The sequence below is a fragment of the Apodemus sylvaticus genome, chromosome 2, assembly GCF_947179515.1.
Source record: "Apodemus sylvaticus chromosome 2, mApoSyl1.1, whole genome shotgun sequence".
NCBI classification, from domain to species: Eukaryota; Metazoa; Chordata; class Mammalia; order Rodentia; family Muridae; genus Apodemus; species Apodemus sylvaticus.
The window spans coordinates 82,848,615-82,871,694 of record NC_067473.1 but is presented as its reverse complement, the minus strand read 5'-3'; the positions used below and the strand labels follow the sequence as shown (position 1 = coordinate 82,871,694).

Genomic DNA, 23,080 nt, shown 5'->3' with positions numbered 1-23,080 from the left:
TCAGAGGATGTAAAAAATTTCATGGAAAAAAACATTAAAAAATATTAATTGAGATAGAGCTTTTGGTTATTAACAGTGAGATAATCATGAATTATCACTGTGATTCCATCAGAATTATAAATCAAAACTAGGATTGTTGCAAAGAACACAATTAAATTATAGAATCTGAGAAATAACTCCTGGTAATTTTCCCAGACAAATATATTTTGTTCAGTTCATGGATGTGATAAATATTCTGTATGCATTACTACTATTTCAGGTGCTAACTAAAAGATGAGGCAATTGAAATCAATAGAATTGGCTTTCTAAGGAATTGGGTTTAGTTAAATGAGACAAAGTGTTCATACTCTATAGATATGAATTAAAGGAACTGATTATCTATAATATTTTATACCAGGACACATAAGGATCATATATAGACATGGAGGCTATTCTGATATTTACAGTCTGGAACATCAGAAGTTAAAAAGCTAGGTTAAAGAATTTGTACAGAAAATAGAATGATGATACAGACTCACTGTTCAATGAATCACAAGTTTCATGTATACTCGGTTTTCTTTTTTTTGATATAGGAAACACACTTCTACCATGCTCTTAAGATGACAATACTCTGCATTTATGTCCTCACTAGAGAATATCCTTTATTTTCAAGCTGGACTTGGACTCTTAGCCAATATGTTTCTTCTTCTTTTCTGTATCTTCATAGTACTAGGTCACAGACCTAAACCCATGGACCTGATCTTCGCTCAGTTGACCTTCGTTCACATAATGATGTTTCTCACTGGAGGAAATATTTGGCTCTCAGACATATTTGAGTCACTAAACATTAAGAGTGACATCAAATGTAAGGCAATTTTTTATACAAGTAGGGTGATGAGAGGCCTCTCTATCTGTATCACCTGCCTCCTCAGTGTGTTCCAGGCAGTCACAATCAGTCCCAGTACCTCTTTGCTGGCAAAATTTAAACAGAAACGTAAAAAATACATAATCAATGCTTTATTTTATATTTGGCTTTTCAATTTGTCTGTCAGTAGTGACATGCTGTTCTATGTTGACAGTTTTACCAATGTGAGTGATACCAAGCAGATGAAGGTCACTAAATCCTGTTCACTCTTACCCATGAACTCCATCATCAGGGGATTAATTTACACACTGTCAACCTCCAGAGATGTGTTTCTTGTAGCAGTCATGCTGACCACAAGTGTATACATGCTGAATATCCTGCACAGACATCAGAGGCAATGCAAGCATCTTCACAGCATCAGCCACCTGAGAGCATCCCCTGAGCAGAAGGCCACACAGACCATCTTGCTGCTGGTGGTTTTCTTTGTGGTCATGTACTGGGTGGACTTCATCATCTCATCCACCTCCTTTCTATTATGGATGTATGATCCAGTTGTCCTAATTGTTCAGAAGTTTGTGATATATGCCTATCCAACAATTACTCCCTTAGTAAAAATCAGTTCTGATAAGAGAATAATAAATGTGCTAAAATCCTTGCAGTCCAAGAGCCACTAGATTTTCTAAAAAAAATGTTTATTTATTTCAGTTCAAAATGACAAGTGTTGTACCAGCATGTATGCATGACAACATTCCTAATACACATAGAGGTCAGCAGAGATCTTGGTTTCCCCTGAAACTACAGTTTCATATGACTGTAGGTGTCAATCTGATGCACCCAGGGTAACTTTTTTTTTTAATTACAGACTCTTGGTAAACTTCAGTAGTTCAAGTAGCAAAGCAACATTTTTCATATGATTAAATAAAGTTTCTAATATTACATTCATATATTATTTTGATGTTACTAATGCCAAGTCTTATATACTTAAGTTCATTGTACCCTATAAGTTGTTCTTTCTACCTGAATTCTCTTCTTTCTTTTTACTTTATTATAAAAGTGTCCTTGAAACTGAAGTTATTCAAAAGAAATACCCCAAAAAGAATGGCTGGCTTTGTAAGCCATTTTTGAAACCATTTAATCTACATTCATTCATAAAGTTTGCCTAAAATCATAGCTTTAATTCTGTTTATTAATTCAAATTTCTCTGGATCACAAATTAATGGGAATTTTTGTTTTCCATTTTTTTTTTTACCACAGTTACTCAATTAGTCCTATTTGAAACTTTCTTATATCTGCTTATTTGCACTTCATTTAAACTGTATTTATTGAAATATCATCAATTAGTAAAAAAGGTTTATACACAGATACTTATGTCTAACGTGGTTTTGTGAATAACCATATGCTTGTGTATATATCCACAGACAAAGAATATGCGTTCATGTAGACTTTGCAGCCAGGGGACAACACTGGCTGTTGTTTTCCAAAAGCAACTCACCTTGGGCTCTGACAGAGTATGCTGTTTCTATACCTGGAGCTTACTGAATAAGCTCTTACCAAACAGGAGCCCACCAGATAAGGATTCTCCCATCTCAGCCTCTTTGGTTCTGGGATCACAGGTGTTCAACCATACCCCACCATTCAATAATTATATTCTTCTCTTATTGGAAAACGTTTTTCAATGCTATATATTTTGATTAGGTTTTCCTGTTCTTCTAGTCCTACCAGTTCTTCCACATGTCCTCTCCCATCTAGAGCAACACTTTTTCTGTCCTCTTTATGAAATTAAAAGGCATTTCAGCAATAATAACAAAAGAAAAAAACAATAATTAAAAAATTGACAAGCCACAACAGAGAAAAATAAACAGTTGAAAGTGTCTAAGAAAAAGAAGAATAAACATATACAAAGAACACAGAGTGAACTCAATGAAATATTAACAACTCCTTTGCATAAATGACTTTGGTTTTGTATTTTATAAGTCACTTTGTGTTTGTTATCTTCTGCAGGGCAGAGTGATTTATTTCTCAAAGTGAGACAACCTTGTAGAAAACAAATGTTTCATTTGCAACTGGGTCAGAAGAGGATAGTTTTTGGGTTAGAGAGGGACTTTATTTCTACTCTAGGACACTATTCAGGGGCAATCTGTGCAGTCCCTGGCATGCTGCCACAGTCCCTGAGTTTATATGTGTCCTTTGTGTGGTATTTAGGTGGCCTTGTTTACTTGGTGTTCTCCATCCATTCTGGCTATTCTAGGCTTTCTATCACCTCTTCCACCAAGTACACTGGGCCCTGAGCAAAAGAATTTAATGGAGACATCCAATATAGGACTGAGTGTTTCAAATTTTTTCATGCTCTGCCTATTTTCCTGTTGTGGGTCTTCGTATCTTTTCACATCTGCTGATAGAAGAAGTTTCTAAGATGATGATTTAGCAAGACTCAATCTCTGAGCCCAGTAGAGTGTCATTAGGAGTCATTTTATTACTACATTCTATTACAAGAACACTGGTGTTGATTTTCTCCTTGGTCCCTGGCCTATATAGTCTCAGGTCCTTGACTGTAGGCATGGAGAACCAGGTTCACCTGGAAGGAGGGCTGGGGATGGAATAGAAAGGAAAAGTGGGCAAAAGGAATAACATCAGATTGATTTCCAGAGTGGATGAACAATTTTCCATTGATAAACCACATGCTTGACATCCTCATCAGCATATTTCCTTGCTTTAGTTTTTCTATATTAGCCTTTCAGGTAAATATGAAGTAGAGTCTCAGGGACATGTGATTAGTCTTTCTCTGATTAGTAAGAACATTGAACATTTCTTTAAATGCTTCTCAGCTTTTAGAATGTCCTATCTTGAGAATTCTCTCTTTATCTTTGTTCTCCATCTTAAAACTGGGTTAATTGGTTTGTTGCTGTCTAGATCCTTAGGTTATCTATATACATTTTGGATATTAGCCATCTGTGGGATGTAGAGATGGAAAAGTTCTTTTCCCAATCTGTAGGCTGCCATTTTGTCCCACTGATGGTGCCCTTTGTCTTACCTAAGTTTTCAATTTCCTGAGGTCCCATTTATTAATTGCTAATCTTAGTGCCTGTGTTATTGGTGTTCTGTTCAGGAAATGATGTCCTGACAATGAGTTCAAGGCTATTCTTCTCTTTCTCTTCTATTAGATTTAGTGTGTTCAGCTTTATGTTGATGTCTTTGATTCATTTGAACTTCAGTTTTGGGCAGAGTGATAAATATGGAACTATTTAAATTTTTCTACATGCAGACATTCAGTTAGACTAGCACCACTTATTGAACATACTTTCTTTTATTTCATTGTATATCTTTGAATTATTTGTCAAAAGCCAAATATTCCAAAGTGTGTGGGTTTACTTCTGGGTCTCCAATTTGAAACCATTGATCAACCTGTTTGTTTCTAAACCACTACTGTGCAGTATTTATTTATATTCCTTTGTAGTAAAACTTGAAATCATTGATGGTAATACCTCCAGAAGTTCTTTTATAGTATACAATGGTTTTAATTATTTTAAGTATCTTTTATTTTTCTTTTCTTTTTTTAATTTTAAAATATTATAATTGAATTTTCTCTTGTACTTGGATGTTGGTTTCTTTTTTTCACATTGTTTATTTGATATATTTTTTAATCTACATTTCAAATGATTTCCCCTTTTCTGGCTCCCCACTCCCTGAAAGTTCCATAGCCCTCTTCCCTCCCCCTGTTCCCCCATCCACCCCTTCCCACTTCCTTGTTCTGGTATTGCCCTATACAGCTGCACTGAGACTTTCCAGAACCAGGGACTACTTCTCCATTCTTCTTGGACATCATTTAATTTGTGGATTATGTTTTGGGTATTCCAAGTTTCTAGGCTAATATCCACTTATCAGTGAGTGCATACCATGATTGATCTTTTGAGACTGGGTTACCTCACATAGTATAATGTTCTCCAGCTCCATCCATTTGTCTAAGAATTTCATGAATTCATTGTTTCTAATGGCTGAATAGTACTCCATTGTGTATATATACCACATTTTTTGTATCCATTCCTCCGTTGAGGGACACCTGGGTTCTTTCCAGCTTCTGGCTATTATAAATAGGGCTGCTATGAACATAGTGGAGCATGTTGAGAATTGTTATTTCAATGTCTTTAAAATTTGTGTTGGAATTTTGAAAGGAATGTCATTGTACCTATAGATTTGTTTTTGTAAGGTGGAAATTTTTGCTGTTAGTCCTACTCATCCACAAGCTTGGGAGATCTTTCTTCTGAGATCTTCTTCTGATATCTTCTTCAGCTTTTTTCTCAGGGACTTGAGGATTGTGTCTTTCAGGACTTTCACATGCTTGGCTAGGGTTTTGATTCTTTATTGAGTTGATATTTTTTATCCAGCTTCTTTGCTGAAGGTGGTTATCAGCTGAAGGAGTTTTTTGGTGGATTTTTGGGGTAGATACACTATCATATACTCCGCTAATAGCTTTACTTTGACTTTTGTCCCACAATTTATATCCCCTTATTCTCTTTTAGTTTTCTTGCTTCTCTAGCTAGAACTTCAAGTGCTAGATGGAAGAGGTACAGAGAGAGTGAATAGCCTATCCTTCCCATGATTTTAGTGGAATATCTTTAACTTCTCCCTTATTTAATTTGGGGTTGGCTATTGACTTGCTGTATTTTGCCTATATTGTATTTAAGTATAGTCCTTGTATCACTGCCCTCTCCAAGATTCTATTTTGTGGAATGGTTTAAGGTATGTTGATATTAGGTCTTCTTTTAATCTTAGCCATTCTGACTGGTGTAAGGTGAAATCTCAGGGTTGTTTTGATTTGCATTTCACTGAGGACTAATGAAGTTGAGCATTTTTTAAGATGTTTCTTCATCATCCAAAGGTCTTCAGGTGAGAATTCTTTGTTTAACTCTGTATCCCATTTTTAATAGGGTTATTTGGTTTTCTGGGGTCTAACTTCTTGAGTTCTTTGTATATATTGGATATTAGCACTCTATTTGATGTAGGGTTAGTGAAGATATTTTCCCAATTTGTTGGTTGCCGATTTGTCCTTTTGATGGTGTCCTTTGCTTTACAGAAATTTTGTAACTTTATGAGTCCCATTTGTCAGTTCTTGAACTTAGAGCATAAGCTATTTAGTGTTCTGTTCAGGAACTTTGCCCCTGTACCGATGTCCTCAAGGGTCTTCCCTGGTTTGTTTTCTATTAGCTTCAGAGTGTCTGGCTTTATGTGGAGGTCCTTAATCCATTTGGAGTTGAGCTTAGTACAAGGAGACAAGGATGGATCAATTTGCATTCTTCTGCATGCTGACCTCCAGTTGAACCAGCACAATATGTTGAAAAGGCTATCTTTTTTCCATTGGATGTTTTCAGCTCCTTTGTCGAGGATCAAGTGTCCATAAGTGTCTGGGTTCATTTCTGGATCTTCAATCCTGTTCCATTGATCCCCCTGCCTGTCACTGTAGCAATACCATGCAGTTATTAACACTATTGCTCTCAAGTCAGGGATACTGATTCCCCCAGAATATCTTTTGTTGTTGAGAATAGTTTTAGCTATCCTGAGGCTTTATTTAATTCCAGATGAATTTGAGAATTGCTCTTTCTAACTCTATGAAGAATTGAGTTGGGATTTTGATAGATATTGCATTAAATCTGTATATTGTTATTGGCAAAATGGCCATTTTCACTCTATTAATCCTGCTGATCCATGAGCATGGGAGGTTTTTCCATTTTTTGAGGTCTTCTTCCATTTCCTTTTTCAGAGTCTTGAAGTTCTTGTCATATAGATCTTTCACATGTTTGGTAACAGTCACCCCAAGGTACTTTATACTGTTTGTGGCTATTGTGAAGGGTGTCATTTCCCTAATATCTTTCTCAGCCTGCTTATCCTTTGAGTATAAGAAGGCTACTGATTTGCTTGATTTGATTTTATAACCTGCCACTTTGCTGGAGTTGTTTATCAGCTGTAGGAGTTCTCTAGTGGAGTTTTTTGGGTCACTTAGGTAGACTATCATATCATCTGCAAATAATGATAGTTTGACTTCTTCCTTTCCAATTTGTATCCCTTTGACCTCCTTATGTTGTCTAATTGCTGGAGCTACTACCTCAAGTACAATATTGAAACGATAAGGAGAAAGAGGGCAGCCCTCTCTATTCCCTGATTTTAGTGGGATTTCTTCAAGTTTCTCTCCATTTAGTTTGATGCTGGCTACCGGTTTGCTGTATATTGCTTTTACTATGTTTAGGTATGGGCCTTGAATTCCTGTTCTTTCCAAGACTTTAAGCATGAAAGGATGCTGAATTGTGTCAAATGCTTTTTCAGCATCCAAAGAAATGACCATGTGGTTTTTTTCTTTGAGTTTGTTTATGTAGTGAATTGCATCGATGGTTTTCCATATATTGAACCAACCCTGCATCCCTGGAAGAAAGACTACTTGATCATGGTGAATGATCGTTTTTATGTGTTCTTGGATTTGGTTGGCAAGAATTTTATTGAGTATTTTTGCATCAATGTTCATAAGGGAAATTGGTCTGAAGTTCTCTTTGTTTGATTTTTGTGTGGTTTTGGTATCAGCATAACTGTGGCTTCATAGAAGGAATTGGGTAGTATTCCTTCTATTTCTATTTTGTGGAATAGTTTGAAGAGTATTGGTGTTAGGTCATCTTTGAAAGTCTGATAGAATTCTCCACTGAAGAGCCATCTAGTCCTTTTCCTTTTTTTTTTTTTTTTTTTTTTTTTTTTTGGTTGGCTTTTTATGACCCCTTCTATTTCTTTAGGGGTTATGGGGCTGTTTAGATGATCTATTTGGTCCTGATTTAATTTTGGTATTTGATATCTGTCTAGTAATTGTCCATTTCCTCCAGATTCTCCAGTTCTGTTGAGTATAGGCTTTTGTAGTAGGATCTGATGATTTTTTGAATTTCTTCAGTTTCTGTTGTAATATCCCCCTTTTCATTTCTAATTTTGTTAATTTGGATACTTTCTCTGTGTCCTTTGGTCATTCTAGCTAAGGGTTTATCTATCTTGTTGATTTTCTCAAAGATCCATCTCCTGGATTCGTTGATTCTTTGTATGGTTCTCTTTGTTTCCACTTGACTGATTTCAGCCCGAGTTTGGTGATTTCCTGTCTTCTACTCCTCTTGGGTGAATTGGCTTCTTTTTGTTCCAGGGCTTTAAGGTGTTCTGTTAAGCTGCTAGTGTACGCACTCTCCATTTTCTTTTTGGAGGCACTCAGGGCTATGAGTTTTCCTCTTAGCACTGCTTTCATTGTGTCCCAAAGATTTAGGTATGTTGTGCCTTCATTTTCATTAAATTCTAAAAAGTCTCTGATTTCTTTCTTTATTTCTTCTTTGTCCAAGGTGTCATTGAGTAGAGTATTGTTCAGCCTCCATGTGTATGTGGGCTTTCTGTTGTTTTTGTTGCTATTGAAGACCACTCTTACTCTACAGTGATCTGATAGGAGGCATGGGATTAGTCTGATCTTTTTATATTTGTTGAGGTCTGTCTTGTGACCAATTATATGATCAATTTTGAAGAAGGTACCATGAGGTGCTGAGAAAAAGGTATATTCTTTTGTTTTAGGGTGAAATGTTCTATAAATATCAGTCAAGTCCAATTGGTCCAAAGCTTCAATTACTTTTATTGTGTCTCTGTTTAGTTTCTGTTTTCCTGATCAGTCCATTGAGGAGAGTGGAGTGTTGAAGTCACCCACAATTATTGTGTTAGTTGCAATATGTGCTTTGAGCTTTAGTAAAGTATCTTTTATGAATGAGGGTGCCCTTGCATTTGGCGCATAGATGTTCAGAATTAAAAGTTCTTCTTGGTGGATTTTTCCTTTGACCGGCAAGAAGTGTCCTGTATCTCTTTTGATGGCTTTAGGTTGAAAGTCAATTTTATCTAATATTAGAATGGCTACTGTGGCTTGTTTCCTGAGACCATTGGCTTGTAAAATTGTCTTCCAGCGTTTTACTCTAAGGTACTTTTTGTCTTTGACATTGAGGTGTGTTTCCTGTATGCAGCAAAATGTAGGGTCCTGTTTCCTTATCCAGTCTGTTAGTTTATGTCTTTTTATTGGGGAGTTTTGTTCATTGATGTTAAGAGATATTAAGGAATACTGATTACTACTTCCTGTCATTTTCAATGTTATTTTTATATTTGAGTGGTTATCTTCTTTTGGGTTTGATAAAAGTAGGTAACTATCTTGCTTTTTCCAGGGTGTCATTTCCCTCCTTGTATTTGTGTTTTCCTCCTATAATTCTTTGTAGAACTGGGTTTGTAGAAAGATATTGTGTAAATTTGGTTTTGTCATGGAATATCTTGGTTTCTCCATCTATTGTGATTGAGAGTTTTGCTGGGTATAGTAGTCTTGGCTGACATTTGTGTTCTCTTAGAGTCTGCCTGAGATCTGCCCAGGATCTTCTAGCTTTCATGGCCTCTGGTGAGAAGTCTGGTGTGATTCTGATTGGTCTTCCTTTATATGTTACTTGGTATTTTTCTCTTGCTGCCTTTAATATTCTTTCTTTGTTTAGTACATTTAAGGTACTGAGGTATTTCTGAGGTATTTCTGCTCAGGTCCAGTCTGTTTGGACTTCTGTAGGCTTCTTGTATATTCATGGGCATCTCTCTCTTTAAGTTAGGAAAGTTTTCTTCCATAATTTTGTTGAAGATATTTGCTGGCCCATTCTGCTGTAAATCTTCCCTCTCATCTATTCCTATAGTCCTTAGGTTTGGTCTTCTCATTGTGTCCTGGATTTCCTGGATATTTTGGGTTACAAGCTTTTTGCATTTAGCATTTTCTTTAACTGTTGAGTCAATGGTTTCTATGGTATCCTCGGCATCTGAGATTCTTTCTTCCATCTCTTGTATTCTGTTGTTGATATTTGCATCTATGGCCCCTGATTTCTTCTCAAGGTTTTCTATCTCCAAAGTTGTCTCCCTTTGTGATTTCTTAGTTGATTCTACTTCTGATTTTAGATCCTGGATGGTTTTGCTTAGCTCTTTCACTTGCTTGTTTGTGTTTTCCTGTAATTCTTTAAGAGATTTTTGTGTTTCCTCTTTCATGACTTCTGCTGTTTGACTCCCTTTCTCCTGCATTTCGTTAAGGTTTGTGTGTGTGTGTGTGTGTGTTTCTTTTTTATTAGCTGCTATTTCTTGAGCCTTATTCTCCTCAATTTCTTTAAGTGATTTTTGTGTTTCCATTATATGGGTTTCTAGCTTATTCCTGTATTTCTTTAAGAGATTCATTTATGTCCTTTTTGTGTTCTTCTAGCAGCATCATGACAGTGATTTTAAATCCAAATCTTGTTTTTCTGGTGTGTTTGTGTAACCAGGACTTGCTGATGTTGGAGAGTTTGTTTCAGATGCTGCCATATTGCCTAGATTTCTGTTAGTAGCATTCCTGCGTTTGCCCTTTACCATCTTGTTATTTCTGGCGTTAGTTGGTCGTGTCTCTGGCTGGTGTTTGTGCCTCCTGTGAGGCTGTAGGGCTATTTCTGCAACACTGGATGGCTGGGTTTCCCCTGTTACAGATTGCTAATGTGCTGTCCTCCTCTTGGGTGCCCTTGGAGCCCTAGTGTGCCTCGCCCCAGATTGTCTGTGTGAACCAGGCGGTGCCTGTTTGCTCCTTCAGGGAGTGCTGATGGTGATGCTGTGGGACCTTTTCTGAGTGCTGGTCACTCTGCTGGGCAGCCGATATCCCAACCGGGTTTGTGCACACAAGGCTAGCCTAGCTGCTGAGGCCCTGAGTCAAGGCAAAAGCCTTGCAGGCTAAGGCCCAAGCAAAGTTCTCCTCGGTCTATGGCTGTTAATTGGTTCTGTCAGGTGGCCAGGATGGTGGAGTGTGCAGCGTGCTCCCTGAAAGTGCCGGGAGAGTCTGCTAGGCTAACAACCTCCTGGCCGAGTTGGCACACAGATGGCCCACCGAGCAGCCCAGGGCCTGTGGTCAGTCCAAGGCCTGTCCGGCGTAGACCCCTGCTATATTAGCCTCGGGCTATGACTCTTAGCTGACTTTGCCTGCTAGAATTCTCTGGCATCCAGTAGTCAAAATGGCAGGGCCGGGCAAACAACCTCCTGGCCAGGTTGGCACACTGATGACCCCTGGAACAGCCCAGGGCCTGGGTGCAGGCCATGCCTGTTGGGCTTAGACCCCCGCGATGTTTGTTGCGTACCTTAATCTGTCTAATTTCTCTGGTGACTGAGATCCAAGATGGTGGAGAGTATCTCGTAACTGACTGGCGGGAGGCAGAGTTCTGATGTAGCTTCTGTAGGATGAAAGGCGCTGTAAAACTGCCACCGCTTGCAGCCCGGCTGGCCAGAGAAGGTCAGTGGTAGTGGGTGCAAGGCCTGCCTGGACCCTGTCACCTTGGTTCCACTGCTGATGGCCCTTCAGCTGGACCAGCTGCTGCCGCAGCTGCTGCAGCTTTCACCGCCATCCCTTCTCTCTCTGAGTACAAGGTCTTGAATTAATGATTCTTTGAATTTCTTCAGTGTCTGTTGTTATGTCTTCTTTGTCATTTCTGATTTGGTTAAATATTCTTGCTGAAAACAGAAAGAAATAGAAAAAGAGAAACAGATGAAAAGAGAGAAAGGATGAAGGGAGGGATAGAGGAAGAGAGAGATACAGAGAGAAACAGAGAAACAGAGAGGGGAGAGAGAGACAGGAAAAGAGGGGGAAAGAGAGAGGGAGAGGGTGAGAGGCCCACATATCCATGAATTCCCAGGAGCTCAAGTTCCAGAAGAAAGGCAAGTATCAAACTCTCAAGGAATTTATAGGCCTCGGACACATTTCCTCTTGGGTTTTGAAACAAAATAGTTTGTTAATGGATTGATGTTAATATGAATCTTTTATTCCAGTGGTAATTTTTTTCTCATATGAAATGTGGTATCTGTGAGCTTGATACATATTTCTTTAAAAATATAAAATGGACAGTTTTCTCTTGATTGGATTGAAGTATCTTTTTTTATTTTTTTCTGATTAGTATTTGCTCAAATTCTAATTTGTCAGATATTAGGATAGTGACAACATCTGTTTCCTGGTTGATTGTAGCACTATTGCCCACCCTTTTATCTAAGGTGGCACATATCTTTAAACTAAGATGAGTTTCTGGGAGGCAGTGGAAAAGTGGAATTTAATTTTTTATTATTTATGACAGTCTGTGACTTTTCAGTATAGAATTCAGGAAATGTAAATTATTATTGAAATGCATATTTCAGGTCCAGTTTCCCTGTTGTTGATTTCTGCTGTTGTAGTCTCAGTGATCCTTAGTATTTTCATTTGTATTGCTTCCTATTTTCTCCTCCCTTCTTTCTGCTATGCTCATTTCTCTCTTCAGCCAAAAATCATGCTTCCTATAGTACCTTATGTTTGGTTTGTGTAATATAAGAATCTTTAAGGCTGTTTATGTTGTAGAAAATTGTTCATCTTCCTTCAATCATGGCAATAGATTATTGGGTATATTACTTTAAAATGGCTTTCATTAAGGACTTTTTATGTATTGCTGCAGTCTCTTCTGGTTTAACGTTTACCTCAAGAAATCAGCAGTTCCCACTGCAACACACTGCTATAATTAGGGAAGTTCATTTTTCCATTTGATGTGTTTTGTGAACTGGAAGTTTATTTCGTAGATTTTTCAATCAATGCTTCTTGTTTTGCATAATTAGTGTTTTTACTATAAAATGCATGAAAATTTTTGTTTCTGCTCATCATACAAAATACTTTCTAGTCATGCACTAAGCTATGTTCCAGCCACATGTCACAGATTCTCCTGATAAGACAGTAAGGGAACTTCACTTCTGTGTCCTATGAAAGAAAGATTACTTTTCCTAAGTGTGTTTGGAGGAGGTTATATTTTCCTATTTTTATCACAAGAGCTGCTAATTTCTAAGGGGACAGTGAAGACAAAGTCAAGCAAGTATGGACGGAACCATGAATGTTTTCAAAGCAGGAAGGGAACCTTGGGGACTCAAAAAGGTTTTCTTCTTCTTTTAAGAATATATGTTATTGTTACTTTTGTTGTTCTCAAGTGCTGGGATCACATAATCAACATAGACTTGTGTGGCCTGGAGAGAATAGCTCACACATGGGAAGCTTAGAGCTCAGTTGTTCCTACTCTACTGTTCTCCTGGAATTAGGGAAGTTTACTTTTCTATTTGTGGTGCCACTTTATAACAACCTCAGGGGCAGAACTACCTTCTACATAGACATGATAATTATGGGACTAGAGGGAGATGAGATGATGACATTTTTTCCTTATAACTTCTTCTTAGGGCCATTCTAACAAGGATGATTGTTAAAGGGCAAGTGAGGTGAGTGTTTCTTTTCCTCCACTTTACACTGAGTGATAACAGGAAGCAGGCTCTGCTTAGAATGTTAATTTTGAGCCATACTGTAAAACAAGCATCACTAGATGCTTTCATCCATGAAGGTATCAGTTGTAACCATTTATAAAAGAACATAGATTTCACTTAATGTGATCTCTTTTTTATGTATTTTATGTATACTGGAAAGTGGCTATGGGAAAGAGGACAGGGGCCAAGCAGAATGATTGAGAGAGAGAGGAAAGGCTAAAGGGTAAAGTTAATCAATCTGTATTGCGTATTGAATGAACATGTCATGAAACCCATCATCTTTACAATGAATGTGTATGTAAAAGTCACTTCAGATGCTATAATTTAGAGAGCACATTAGAGTATTCTCCTGAGTATGTTCTTTATGAATTCCAATTGCCAATTCTTTTAGTTTTCAATTCCTATAGCAAAACACTGAAATAACTTGTAGGGTAAAACCGAGAACACACTGTTATTTGTGTGCAGGAGTACATTTATAGTATTAAATTATATTTAAATTGTACTTCACATTTTCTCATTTTACTTTTTTCATCCAGTTAACTGACTGTGTGAATTTAATACAATGAAACAAGCTAGGATGACAAAAGAAATATTGACAAATTATTGTTTATCAGTAATTTTCTAGTTTCTTTAGACTCAGTGATTAAGCTTTATATTACTAATACCTATTTCTTATTTACAAATATAGAACAACATTCAACTCATTCCATTGACAGTAATTAGGAATCGGGTAAAATTACTTTTACATACAATAAAAACATTTTCCAAAGGCTGCTTTCTGAGAAGTTTTACAGACAGTTTTCTATGTAATTTCTTTTTCTACTTGGCTCCTTCTCACTGCTCCTCTATGTCTGCCATGTTTACGTCTCTTTCCCATTCTACACCATGAAATTACAAATTTTTGAGGAGATATTTACTAATTTTTAAATTTAATGACTTTTTATATTAAGGGTTTTGAAATTATAGTGCCTGTTTTGCTCCATCCATATGGAAACCTGCCATTATCAATTATTTGCAAATGTTGCAGTATCTTCATGGGAGCTCTGTCCAGATGCAGTAAGTCTTGGTATTTAATACATTGTATCTATTGATAAAATGTTTGTTAAAATGTTATTGCTGTAAGCACTCTCCGATATTTCTTCATGTTAATTGAAAAATATTAAGAGATGTTCATCAAATGGGTAGACCTTATTTTTGCAATAAGCATGAAGATTCTTTAAAGAAGACAGGGCTGTTTTCTGAACCATGCTTTTATGAAGTCCTAGTATCAATACTGCTCCATTTTTAGTGTCTCTATAGGTTTTTGCTATGACTGGTTCAGCTTCAGATCCACTATAATTAGGCTAATAGTCTAGGTGTACATTAAACTTCTTGGTTTGTACCTAGCCAAATTTCTGTGTGTTCTCATTATTCTGTGTGTACTAATTCTAACCATAGTTTCTAGGTCAGGTAACTGTTTTTTAGGAACTTTACTTTTTACTCATTAGAATTCACTGTATCTATCTAGGAAAATTGCTTGGAAGAGGATTCTTTGATTCCTTCCTGGCCAAAAATGTCTACCTTCATGCTTCATTGATGGTTTGCCTGGACACAGCTGCTGCTATTTTTTCAGAATTCTGAAATCTCTGTAATTCTTACAAGATATCTGTTAATATCAATGGCAATCCTGATGACTGAAACTTCTTTCAAACTGATCTTAAAATGGTTCGATCATTTTGTGTTGTTACTGGTGTGGTTATTACTTTGAAATATTTTCTATATTTTCTTTATTTATCAGAGGTTTATTGAGAAGATTCTGACCATACTGAATAAATTCAGCTTATTCCTCTTTTCATGTCCTGTTGTTTTCAGTTTCCTTTTATATAATAAGGTTTTTAATACTTCTTTTTCTATAATCTTTGTAGTTTATAGTACTGTTTTCTGTGACTTTCAATTTATTTATCACTTTCTTATGTTATAGCACACTGTATTTTTCTGAAATTCCCTTTTCTAGGCTTTATTTTGACGGAAACATTTCTCATATTTCTAATTCTAATCCTTAGACCCTCACTTCAAGAATAAAACCCTTAAAATCTCAGTTTATATTTGTTATCTGGTAGGATGTGGATTGACTGCCTTGTGTATCTCCAGCCTGATTTCTTTTGTCTCATGGGAAGAAAACTGATGAAGGTAAAATGAGTCAAGAAGTAGCTTATCTCTGAGCTACAGACATAGCAATTTGTATATACTTAGGAATTTGAATATACTTGGGAAAATTTCAACTGGTGGCCTAACAAATTATAAGCCACTGTTAACATTACAAAATAAGTTTTTTGAAAATTTAATATGTTGGCCAAATCTTCCCAGGTTTCCTCCAATAATTACAAAATAAAATTGTTCATTAAAATATGTAGTCCTGAGGAAATTCAAAGTAAATTTAAGTGATCAATATCACAAGTTCACTTTTATTTTCCCAGATATCAGTTAGTAATGTATATTGGAGATTGAAATGGTAAATGAAGGCAGGTGTGGTGGCACATCTGTATGATCCCAGAACTTTCAAGGATAAGAGAGGAGGAACATGGGTTTGACTGAAGTTAGTCTGAACTACAGGTTGCTAGCTCCTTCCCTCTGTTTCTTGAACACACACATGCACACGTACACGCACACGCACACACACACTCAGAGTGAACATTGTCATACCTTTCCCAAAATTATGCCATGCAACTTGAGATGAGGATCTGGAGAACTTTGCTTCCACAAAGTCTCTGCAGTGACACTTCTGCTGCTGCTATTTCATCTCAAGGGAACTGACTCATAACTGCTAGGTTGCAATATTCTAGTCAGCATCTGTGTGCTCACTATTACACCTATGCTAAAATCAATTTCCAAATTGATCCAAATCAAATCATCCATTTAAGTAATTTAAGAATATCAGATAACAACTATGAAGTAATAACTTAGTAATAAGTGATTAGTATTTATTTCTGTTGTCATTGACTAATTCATAAAGATTTATGGAACTAGCTTGATTCGCTGAGGTCTTCATCTCCTAAGATTCCTGAAGACTCATCATTGTTGCTCACGGTGGACAGTTTATGACCCAACACCATGTATCTTGTCACCTCAAAGTCACATACGCATTTTAAGTTCTTTGTGAGAGTCATACGATTTTTAGGTCACTGCTCATTAAATATTACGAATCTTAAAATAAATTGATTCCTGCTATCTGTTATATTTGTCTGTCCCTTAGATTACTAAAACTCCACAAAGCAGAAGACTAAGATCACCATAAATTCATAAAACAAGCGTGTTCTAAAATCAAATCCTGTGATAATGAGGAGGTAAAAAGTGATCTTTCTTTTAAAATGTAGAACTAAGGAGAAAGCAGTTCTTGGTCTCTTATTGCATATCTCTTGAGACAGCTGTCTGTGCACTGCTTTGGTTTTTAAACTGTGTAATTATAATAGTGATGGCTTTTCCACCTTTATGAATGTTTATGAACACACTTTTGGTTTTAGTATATACAACTATATATTACAATTTAAACTATTGTGAAAGCCCCCAAAACTGCAATTGTTTTCAAATTAAACAACTGACTTTTGTCATTGGATGCATATAGTAAAAAACTCTGTAGTCAGAGTAGCTATGGTCTTTTCTGGTCCAGTGTCAGCTTCATTGAATACCAGAGAAAGATGCCATTTGATCAATTAGAAGATGTGTAATTTTCTCCATGTGACAAACATTTACAAAGCAAATGATGTGAAGACTGACTTTGAAGAAAATATTTTTGGTAAAATAAAAAAAAACACTTCTGATTGCTAACTTCAGTTATGTTATATTTTTATGTTATTCATATTACATGTGCTATATTAATAAATTGTAAGCATGAAAGTAATAAAAATAATTATATATATATATATATATATATATATATATATATATATATATATATCCATTGAGAATTTGGAATACTAAAATTAGTATATGGCTACTGTTCTTTCAATTTGGAGAGCAGGGCTTTAGGTAAGAAATATTATAGAGTTATTATATAATTACTTAAGATTAAGTCATTTTATTTTACATATATGAATGTTTTGCTTGCATGTATGTATGTGTGCCATCAACATCCCATGTCACAGGCAATGGCTTTCCCCCAAACTAGAATCACAGTTTGTCATGATCCATCATATCATTGCTATTAATCTAACCCTGGTCCTTTATAAGAGTTAAAAGTCCTCTTAACCACTAACCCATCTCTACAGTCTTAATCCTAAAGCTTTTCTGCACACAGAATATCAGTGTGCAGTTAATGTAAATGCACGTTGATGAGAGAATTAGATGTTATATGATGGTCAGTTCTACTAAATTCTGCATTATTTCTATATATACATGCATGCATACATGTGTTGCTATATTTGAATGCACTAGTAAAGTTGAAAATATAATTAGGCACCCTTTTTCTCATAAGATTCTCCATCAGTGTAGAGTCATTTTATATTTCTTTATCCCAAAGCTGATTTTAAAGTACTGAATTAAATCAATACAAAAATAAATTGATCCTGGTAACCTGACCAAGTGACTTACAAAATAAAGTTAAGAATGTTGAGTGAAACTTTAAATGTGTCTGGGTGCTAGTAACATATGATAACACTTGGGATCTTGTTTTCAAGTGTATGAAAGAATCTCAAACAGGAATTCCCAAACAGAAAAATAGTGTTTGTCTTAATGTCACCTTTTCTCTTCTTGGAGGCTAGTATTTCCACATCATCAGGTGTGATTATGTGACCTTTCGAAACTATGGAAACCAGGAAAGCAAAATCTGACCATTACCAGGATAGGGGTGAAGGGGAGCAGTAGACAGCAGAATATCAGGATACAAGTATCTGACCTAGGAACTGGGAAGGATAGTGCTATGTAGTGGGTAGGAATCAGGTACATACGCTTAATGGTTTACTTGTCGCCCTTACAAAAATGGAAAAAAAAATGTTTGCCTTGATAGCTCATAGTAGTTTTATAATCCTTAATTGGAGTTCACAAAGTGTTTTAATGTGATGGGAAGTGAACTAGACACTATCTAGAACAATTTATAACTATAATACTTCCATAATTAACAGGTTGTGGAAAGTACACAATTGTTCTCCCAATGTACCTGTGTCTTTAATTCTATATTCAAAGGATGTAAAATTTCATTGAAAAAATTAAAAAGATTAATTGAGAGGGATTTTTTGGTGATTAACATAGTGAGATAACCATGAATTATCACTGTGATTCCATCAGAATTATGAATCAAAACTAGGATAGTTGCAAAGAGCATAATAAAATTATAGAATCTGAGGCAGAGTCTTCTGATATTTTTTCCCAGATGAACATACATTATGTTCAGTTCATGGATGTGATAAATATTCTGTACTCATTACTACTATTTCAGGTACTAACTAAAAGATGAGGCAATTGAAATCAATAGAATTTGATTTCTAAGGAATTAGGTTTAGTGGCATGAGACAGTGTTCATACTGTATAGATATGAATTAGAGGAACTGATTATCTATAATATTTTATACTAGGAGATACAAGGATGGTATATAGATATGTAGGCAAGTCTGATGTTTAGAGTCTGGAACATCAGATGTTAAAGAGATAGATTAATGAAGAACTAGTAAAGAAAATAGAATGATGACATGAATCAATGAATCACAATTTTCATGTATACTCTGTTTTCTTTTTCAGATATAGGAAATATACTTCTTCTCTGCTCTTAAGATGAGTGTTCTCTGCATTTATGTCTCCATTAGAGAATGTCCTTTATTTTCAAGTTGGACTTGGACTTTTAGGCAATATGCTTCTTCTTCTCTTCTGTATCGTCATAGTACTAGGACACAGATCTAAGCCCATGGACCTGATCTCCTTTCAGTTGACCTTCATTCACATAATGATGTTTCTCACTGGAGGAAATATTTGGCTTTCAGACATATTTGAGTCACTAAGTATTAAGAATGACATCAAATGTAAGGCAGTTTTTTATACAAGTAGGGTGATGAGAGGCCTCTCTATCTGTATCACCTGCCTCCTCAGTGTGTTTCAGGCTGTCACAATCAGTCCCAGTACCTCTTTGCTGGCTAAATTTAAACAGAAACGTAAAAAATACATAATCAATGCTTTATTTTACATTTGGTTTTTCAATTTGTCTGTCAGTAGTCACATGCTGTTCTATGTTGACAGTTTTACCAATGTGAGTGATAGCAAACAGATGAAGGTCACTAAATCCTGTTCATTCTTCCCCATGAACTCCATCATCAAGGGATTAATTCATACACTGTCAACCTCCAGAGATGTGTTTCTTGTGGCAGTCATGCTGACCACAAGTGCATACATGCTGAATATCCTGCACAGACATCAGAGGCAATGCAAGCATCTTCATAGCATCAGCCACCTGATGAGAGCATCCCCTGAGCAAAAGGCCACACAGATCATCTTGCTGCTGGTGGTTTTCTTTGTGGTCATGTACTGGGTAGACTTCATCATCTCATCCACCTCCTTTCTATTATGGATGTATGATCCAGTTGTCCTAACTGTTCAGAAGTTTGTGATATATGCCTATCCAACAGTTACTCCTTTGTTACAAATCAGTTCTGATAAGAGAATAATAAATATGCTAAAATCCTTGCAGTTCAAGTGCCACTAGATTCTCTAAAAAAATTAAAATTAAAAAATGAAAATAAAAAAATAAAATTTTCGTTTCTTCGGTTCAAAATAATTCACTTCTTTTTATTTTTATGTGCAAGCATTGTACCAACATGCATGCATGACTGCATTTCTAATACACATAGAAGTCAACAGAGGTCTTGGATTCCCCTGAAACTGCAGTTTCAGATGACTATACATGCCAATCTGGTGTACCCTGAGTAACTTTGTTTTTTCTAAATTACAGACTCTTCTTAAACTTCAATAGTTCAACTAGCAAAAGAACATTTTTCATATGAGCAAGTAAAGTTTCTGATATTACATTCATATATTCTTTTGATGTTACTGATGTCAATTCTTATAAACGTAAGTTCATTGTACCCTATAAGTTGCTTTTTCGACCTGAATTCTCTTCTTTCTTCTTTTTACTTTATCATAAAAGTGTCCTTGAAACTGAAGTTATTCAAAAGAAGTACCCCAAAAGAATGGCTGGCTTTGTAATCCATTTTTTGAAACCACTTTAGTCTACATTAATTCATAAAGTTTACCTAAAGTCATAGCTTTAATTCAGTTTATTAGTTCAAATTTCTCTGGATTATAAGTTAATGGGAATTTATGTTTTTCATTTTTTTACCATAGTTATTCAATTAGTCCAATTTGATACTTTCTTATATCTGTTTATTTGCACTTCATTTAATCTGTATTTATTGAAACATCATCTATTAATAAATATTGTTTATATACAGATTCATATGTCCAATGAGGTTTTTGTGAATAACCGTATGCTTGTGTTTAGATCAAATAAAGAATGTGTGTTCATCAACTGGAGAATCTGAAGGAAATGAACAACTTCCTAAAGAGATACCAAATACCAAAATTAAATCAGGACAAATAGATCATCTAAACAGTCCCATAACCCCTAAAGAAATAGAAGGGATCATAGAAAGTCTTCCAACCAAAAAAAGCACAGGACCAGATGGTTTCAGTGCAGAATTCTATCAGACCTTCAAAGAAGACCTAACACCAATACTCTTCAAACTATTCCACAAAATAGAAACAAAAGGAACACTACCCAACTCCTTCTACGAAGCCACAATTATGCTGATACCAAAACCACACAAACATCCAACAAAGAAAGAGAACTTCAGACCAATTTTCCTTAGGAACATCGATGCAAAAATACTCAATAAAATTCTTGCCAACCGAATCCAAGAACACATAAAAATGATCATCCACCATGATCAAGTATGCTTTATCCCAGGGATGCAGGGTTGGTTCAATATATGGAAATCCATCAATGCCATCCACTACATAAACAAACTCAAAGAAAAAAACCACATGGTCATTTCATTGGATACTGAAAAAGCCTTTGACAAAATTCAGCATCCTTTCATGCTTAAAGTCTTGGAAAGAACAGGAATTCAAGGCCCACACCTAAACATAGTAAAAGCAATATACAGCAAACCAGTAGCCAGCATCAAACTAAAAGGAGAAAAACTTGAAGCAATCCTACTAAAATCAGGGACTAAAACAGGGCTGCCCCCTTTCTTTTTATCTTTTCAATATTGTACTTGAGGTACTAGCTCGGGCAATTACACAACATAAGGAGGACAAAGGGATACAAATTGGAAAGGAAGAAGTCAAATTATCAATGTTTGCAGATGATATGATAGTCTACCTAAGTGACCCAAAAAACTCCACTAGAGAACTCCTACAGCTGATAAATAGCTTCAGCAAACTGGCAGGTTGTAAAATCAACTCAAGCAAATCAGTAGCCTTCCTATACTCAAAGGATAAGCAGGCTGAGAAAGAAATTAAGGAAATGACATACTTCACAATAGCCACAAACAGTATAAAGTTCCTTGGTGTGACTCTAACCAAACATGTGAAAGATCTGTATGACAAGAACTTCAAGACTCTGAAGAAAGAAATGGAAGAAGACCTCAAAAAATGGAAAAACCACCCATGCTCATGGATCAGCAGGATTAATAGAGTGAAAATGGCCATTTTGCCAAAAGCAAAATACAGATTCAACACAATATCCATCGAAATCCCAACTCAGTTCTTCATAGAGTTAGAAAGAGCAATTATCAAATTCATCTGGAATAACAAAAACCCCAGGTTAGCTAAAACTATTCTCAACAACAAAAGATATTCTGGGGGAATCAGTATTTCTGACCTCAAGCAATACTACAGAGCAATAGTGTTAAAAACTGCATGGTATTGGTACAGTGACAGGCAGGGGGATCAATGGAACAGGATTGAAGATCCAGAAATGAACCCACACACATGGCCACTTGATCCTTGACAAAGGAGCTGAAAACATCCAATGGAAAAAAGATAGCCTTTTCAACAAATGGTGCTGGTTCAACTGGAGGTCTGCATGCAGAAGAATGTGAATTGATTCATCCTTATCTCCTTGTATTAAACTCAACTAAAAATGGATCAAGGACCTCCACAGAAAGCCAGATACTCTGAAGCTAATAGAAAAGAAACCAGGGAAGACCCTTGAGGACATCGGTACAAGGGGAAAGTTACTAAACAGAACACCAATAGCATATGCTCTAAGATCAAGAATTGACAAATGGGACTCATAAAATTTCAAAGTTTCTGTAAGGCAAAGAAAAACATCAAAAGGACAAATTGGCAACCAACAAATTGGGAAAAGATCTTCACCAACCCTACATCAGATAGAGGGTTAATATCCAATATATACAAAGAACTCAGGAAGTTATACCCCAGAAAACCAAATAACCCTATTAAAAAGTGGGGTACAGAGCTAAACAAAGAATTTTCACCTGAAGAACTTCAGATGGCTGAGAAACATCTTTAAAAAAATGCTCAACTTCATTAGTCATTAGGGAAATGCAAGTCAAAACAACCCTGAGATTTCACCTTACACCAGTCACAATGGCTAAGATTAAAAACTCAGGAGACAGCAGGTGTTGGTGAGGATGTGGAGAAAGAGGAACACTCCTCCACTGCTGGTGGGGTTGCATACTGGTACAACCACTCTGGAATTCAGGTTTCTCAGAAAACTGGGCATGTTACTTCCAGAGGATCCTGCTATTCCACTCCTGGGCATATACCCAGAGGATGTAATATCCCCAGCATGTAATAAGGATACGTGCTCCATTATGTTCATAGCAGCCCTATTTATAATAGCCAGAAGCTGGAAAGAACCCAGGTATCCCTCAACAGAAGAATGGATGCAAAAAATGTGGTATATATATA

The 23,080-nt window shown here is 36.1% G+C and overlaps 2 protein-coding genes across 2 annotated transcripts; both read left to right on the top strand.

Annotated features, from left to right (window-relative positions):
• The first annotated feature begins 618 nt into the window (after positions 1-618).
• LOC127677482 (vomeronasal type-1 receptor 100-like) lies at positions 619-1,518 on the top strand. Its single transcript, XM_052172557.1, has one exon. The coding sequence runs from the start codon at positions 619-621 to the stop codon at positions 1,516-1,518; it is 900 nt and encodes a 299-aa protein (XP_052028517.1).
• A 17,426-nt stretch (positions 1,519-18,944) lies between these two features.
• On the top strand, positions 18,945-19,847 carry LOC127677481 (vomeronasal type-1 receptor 100-like). Its single transcript, XM_052172556.1, has one exon. The coding sequence runs from the start codon at positions 18,945-18,947 to the stop codon at positions 19,845-19,847; it is 903 nt and encodes a 300-aa protein (XP_052028516.1).
• Positions 19,848-23,080: the final 3,233 nt, after the last annotated feature.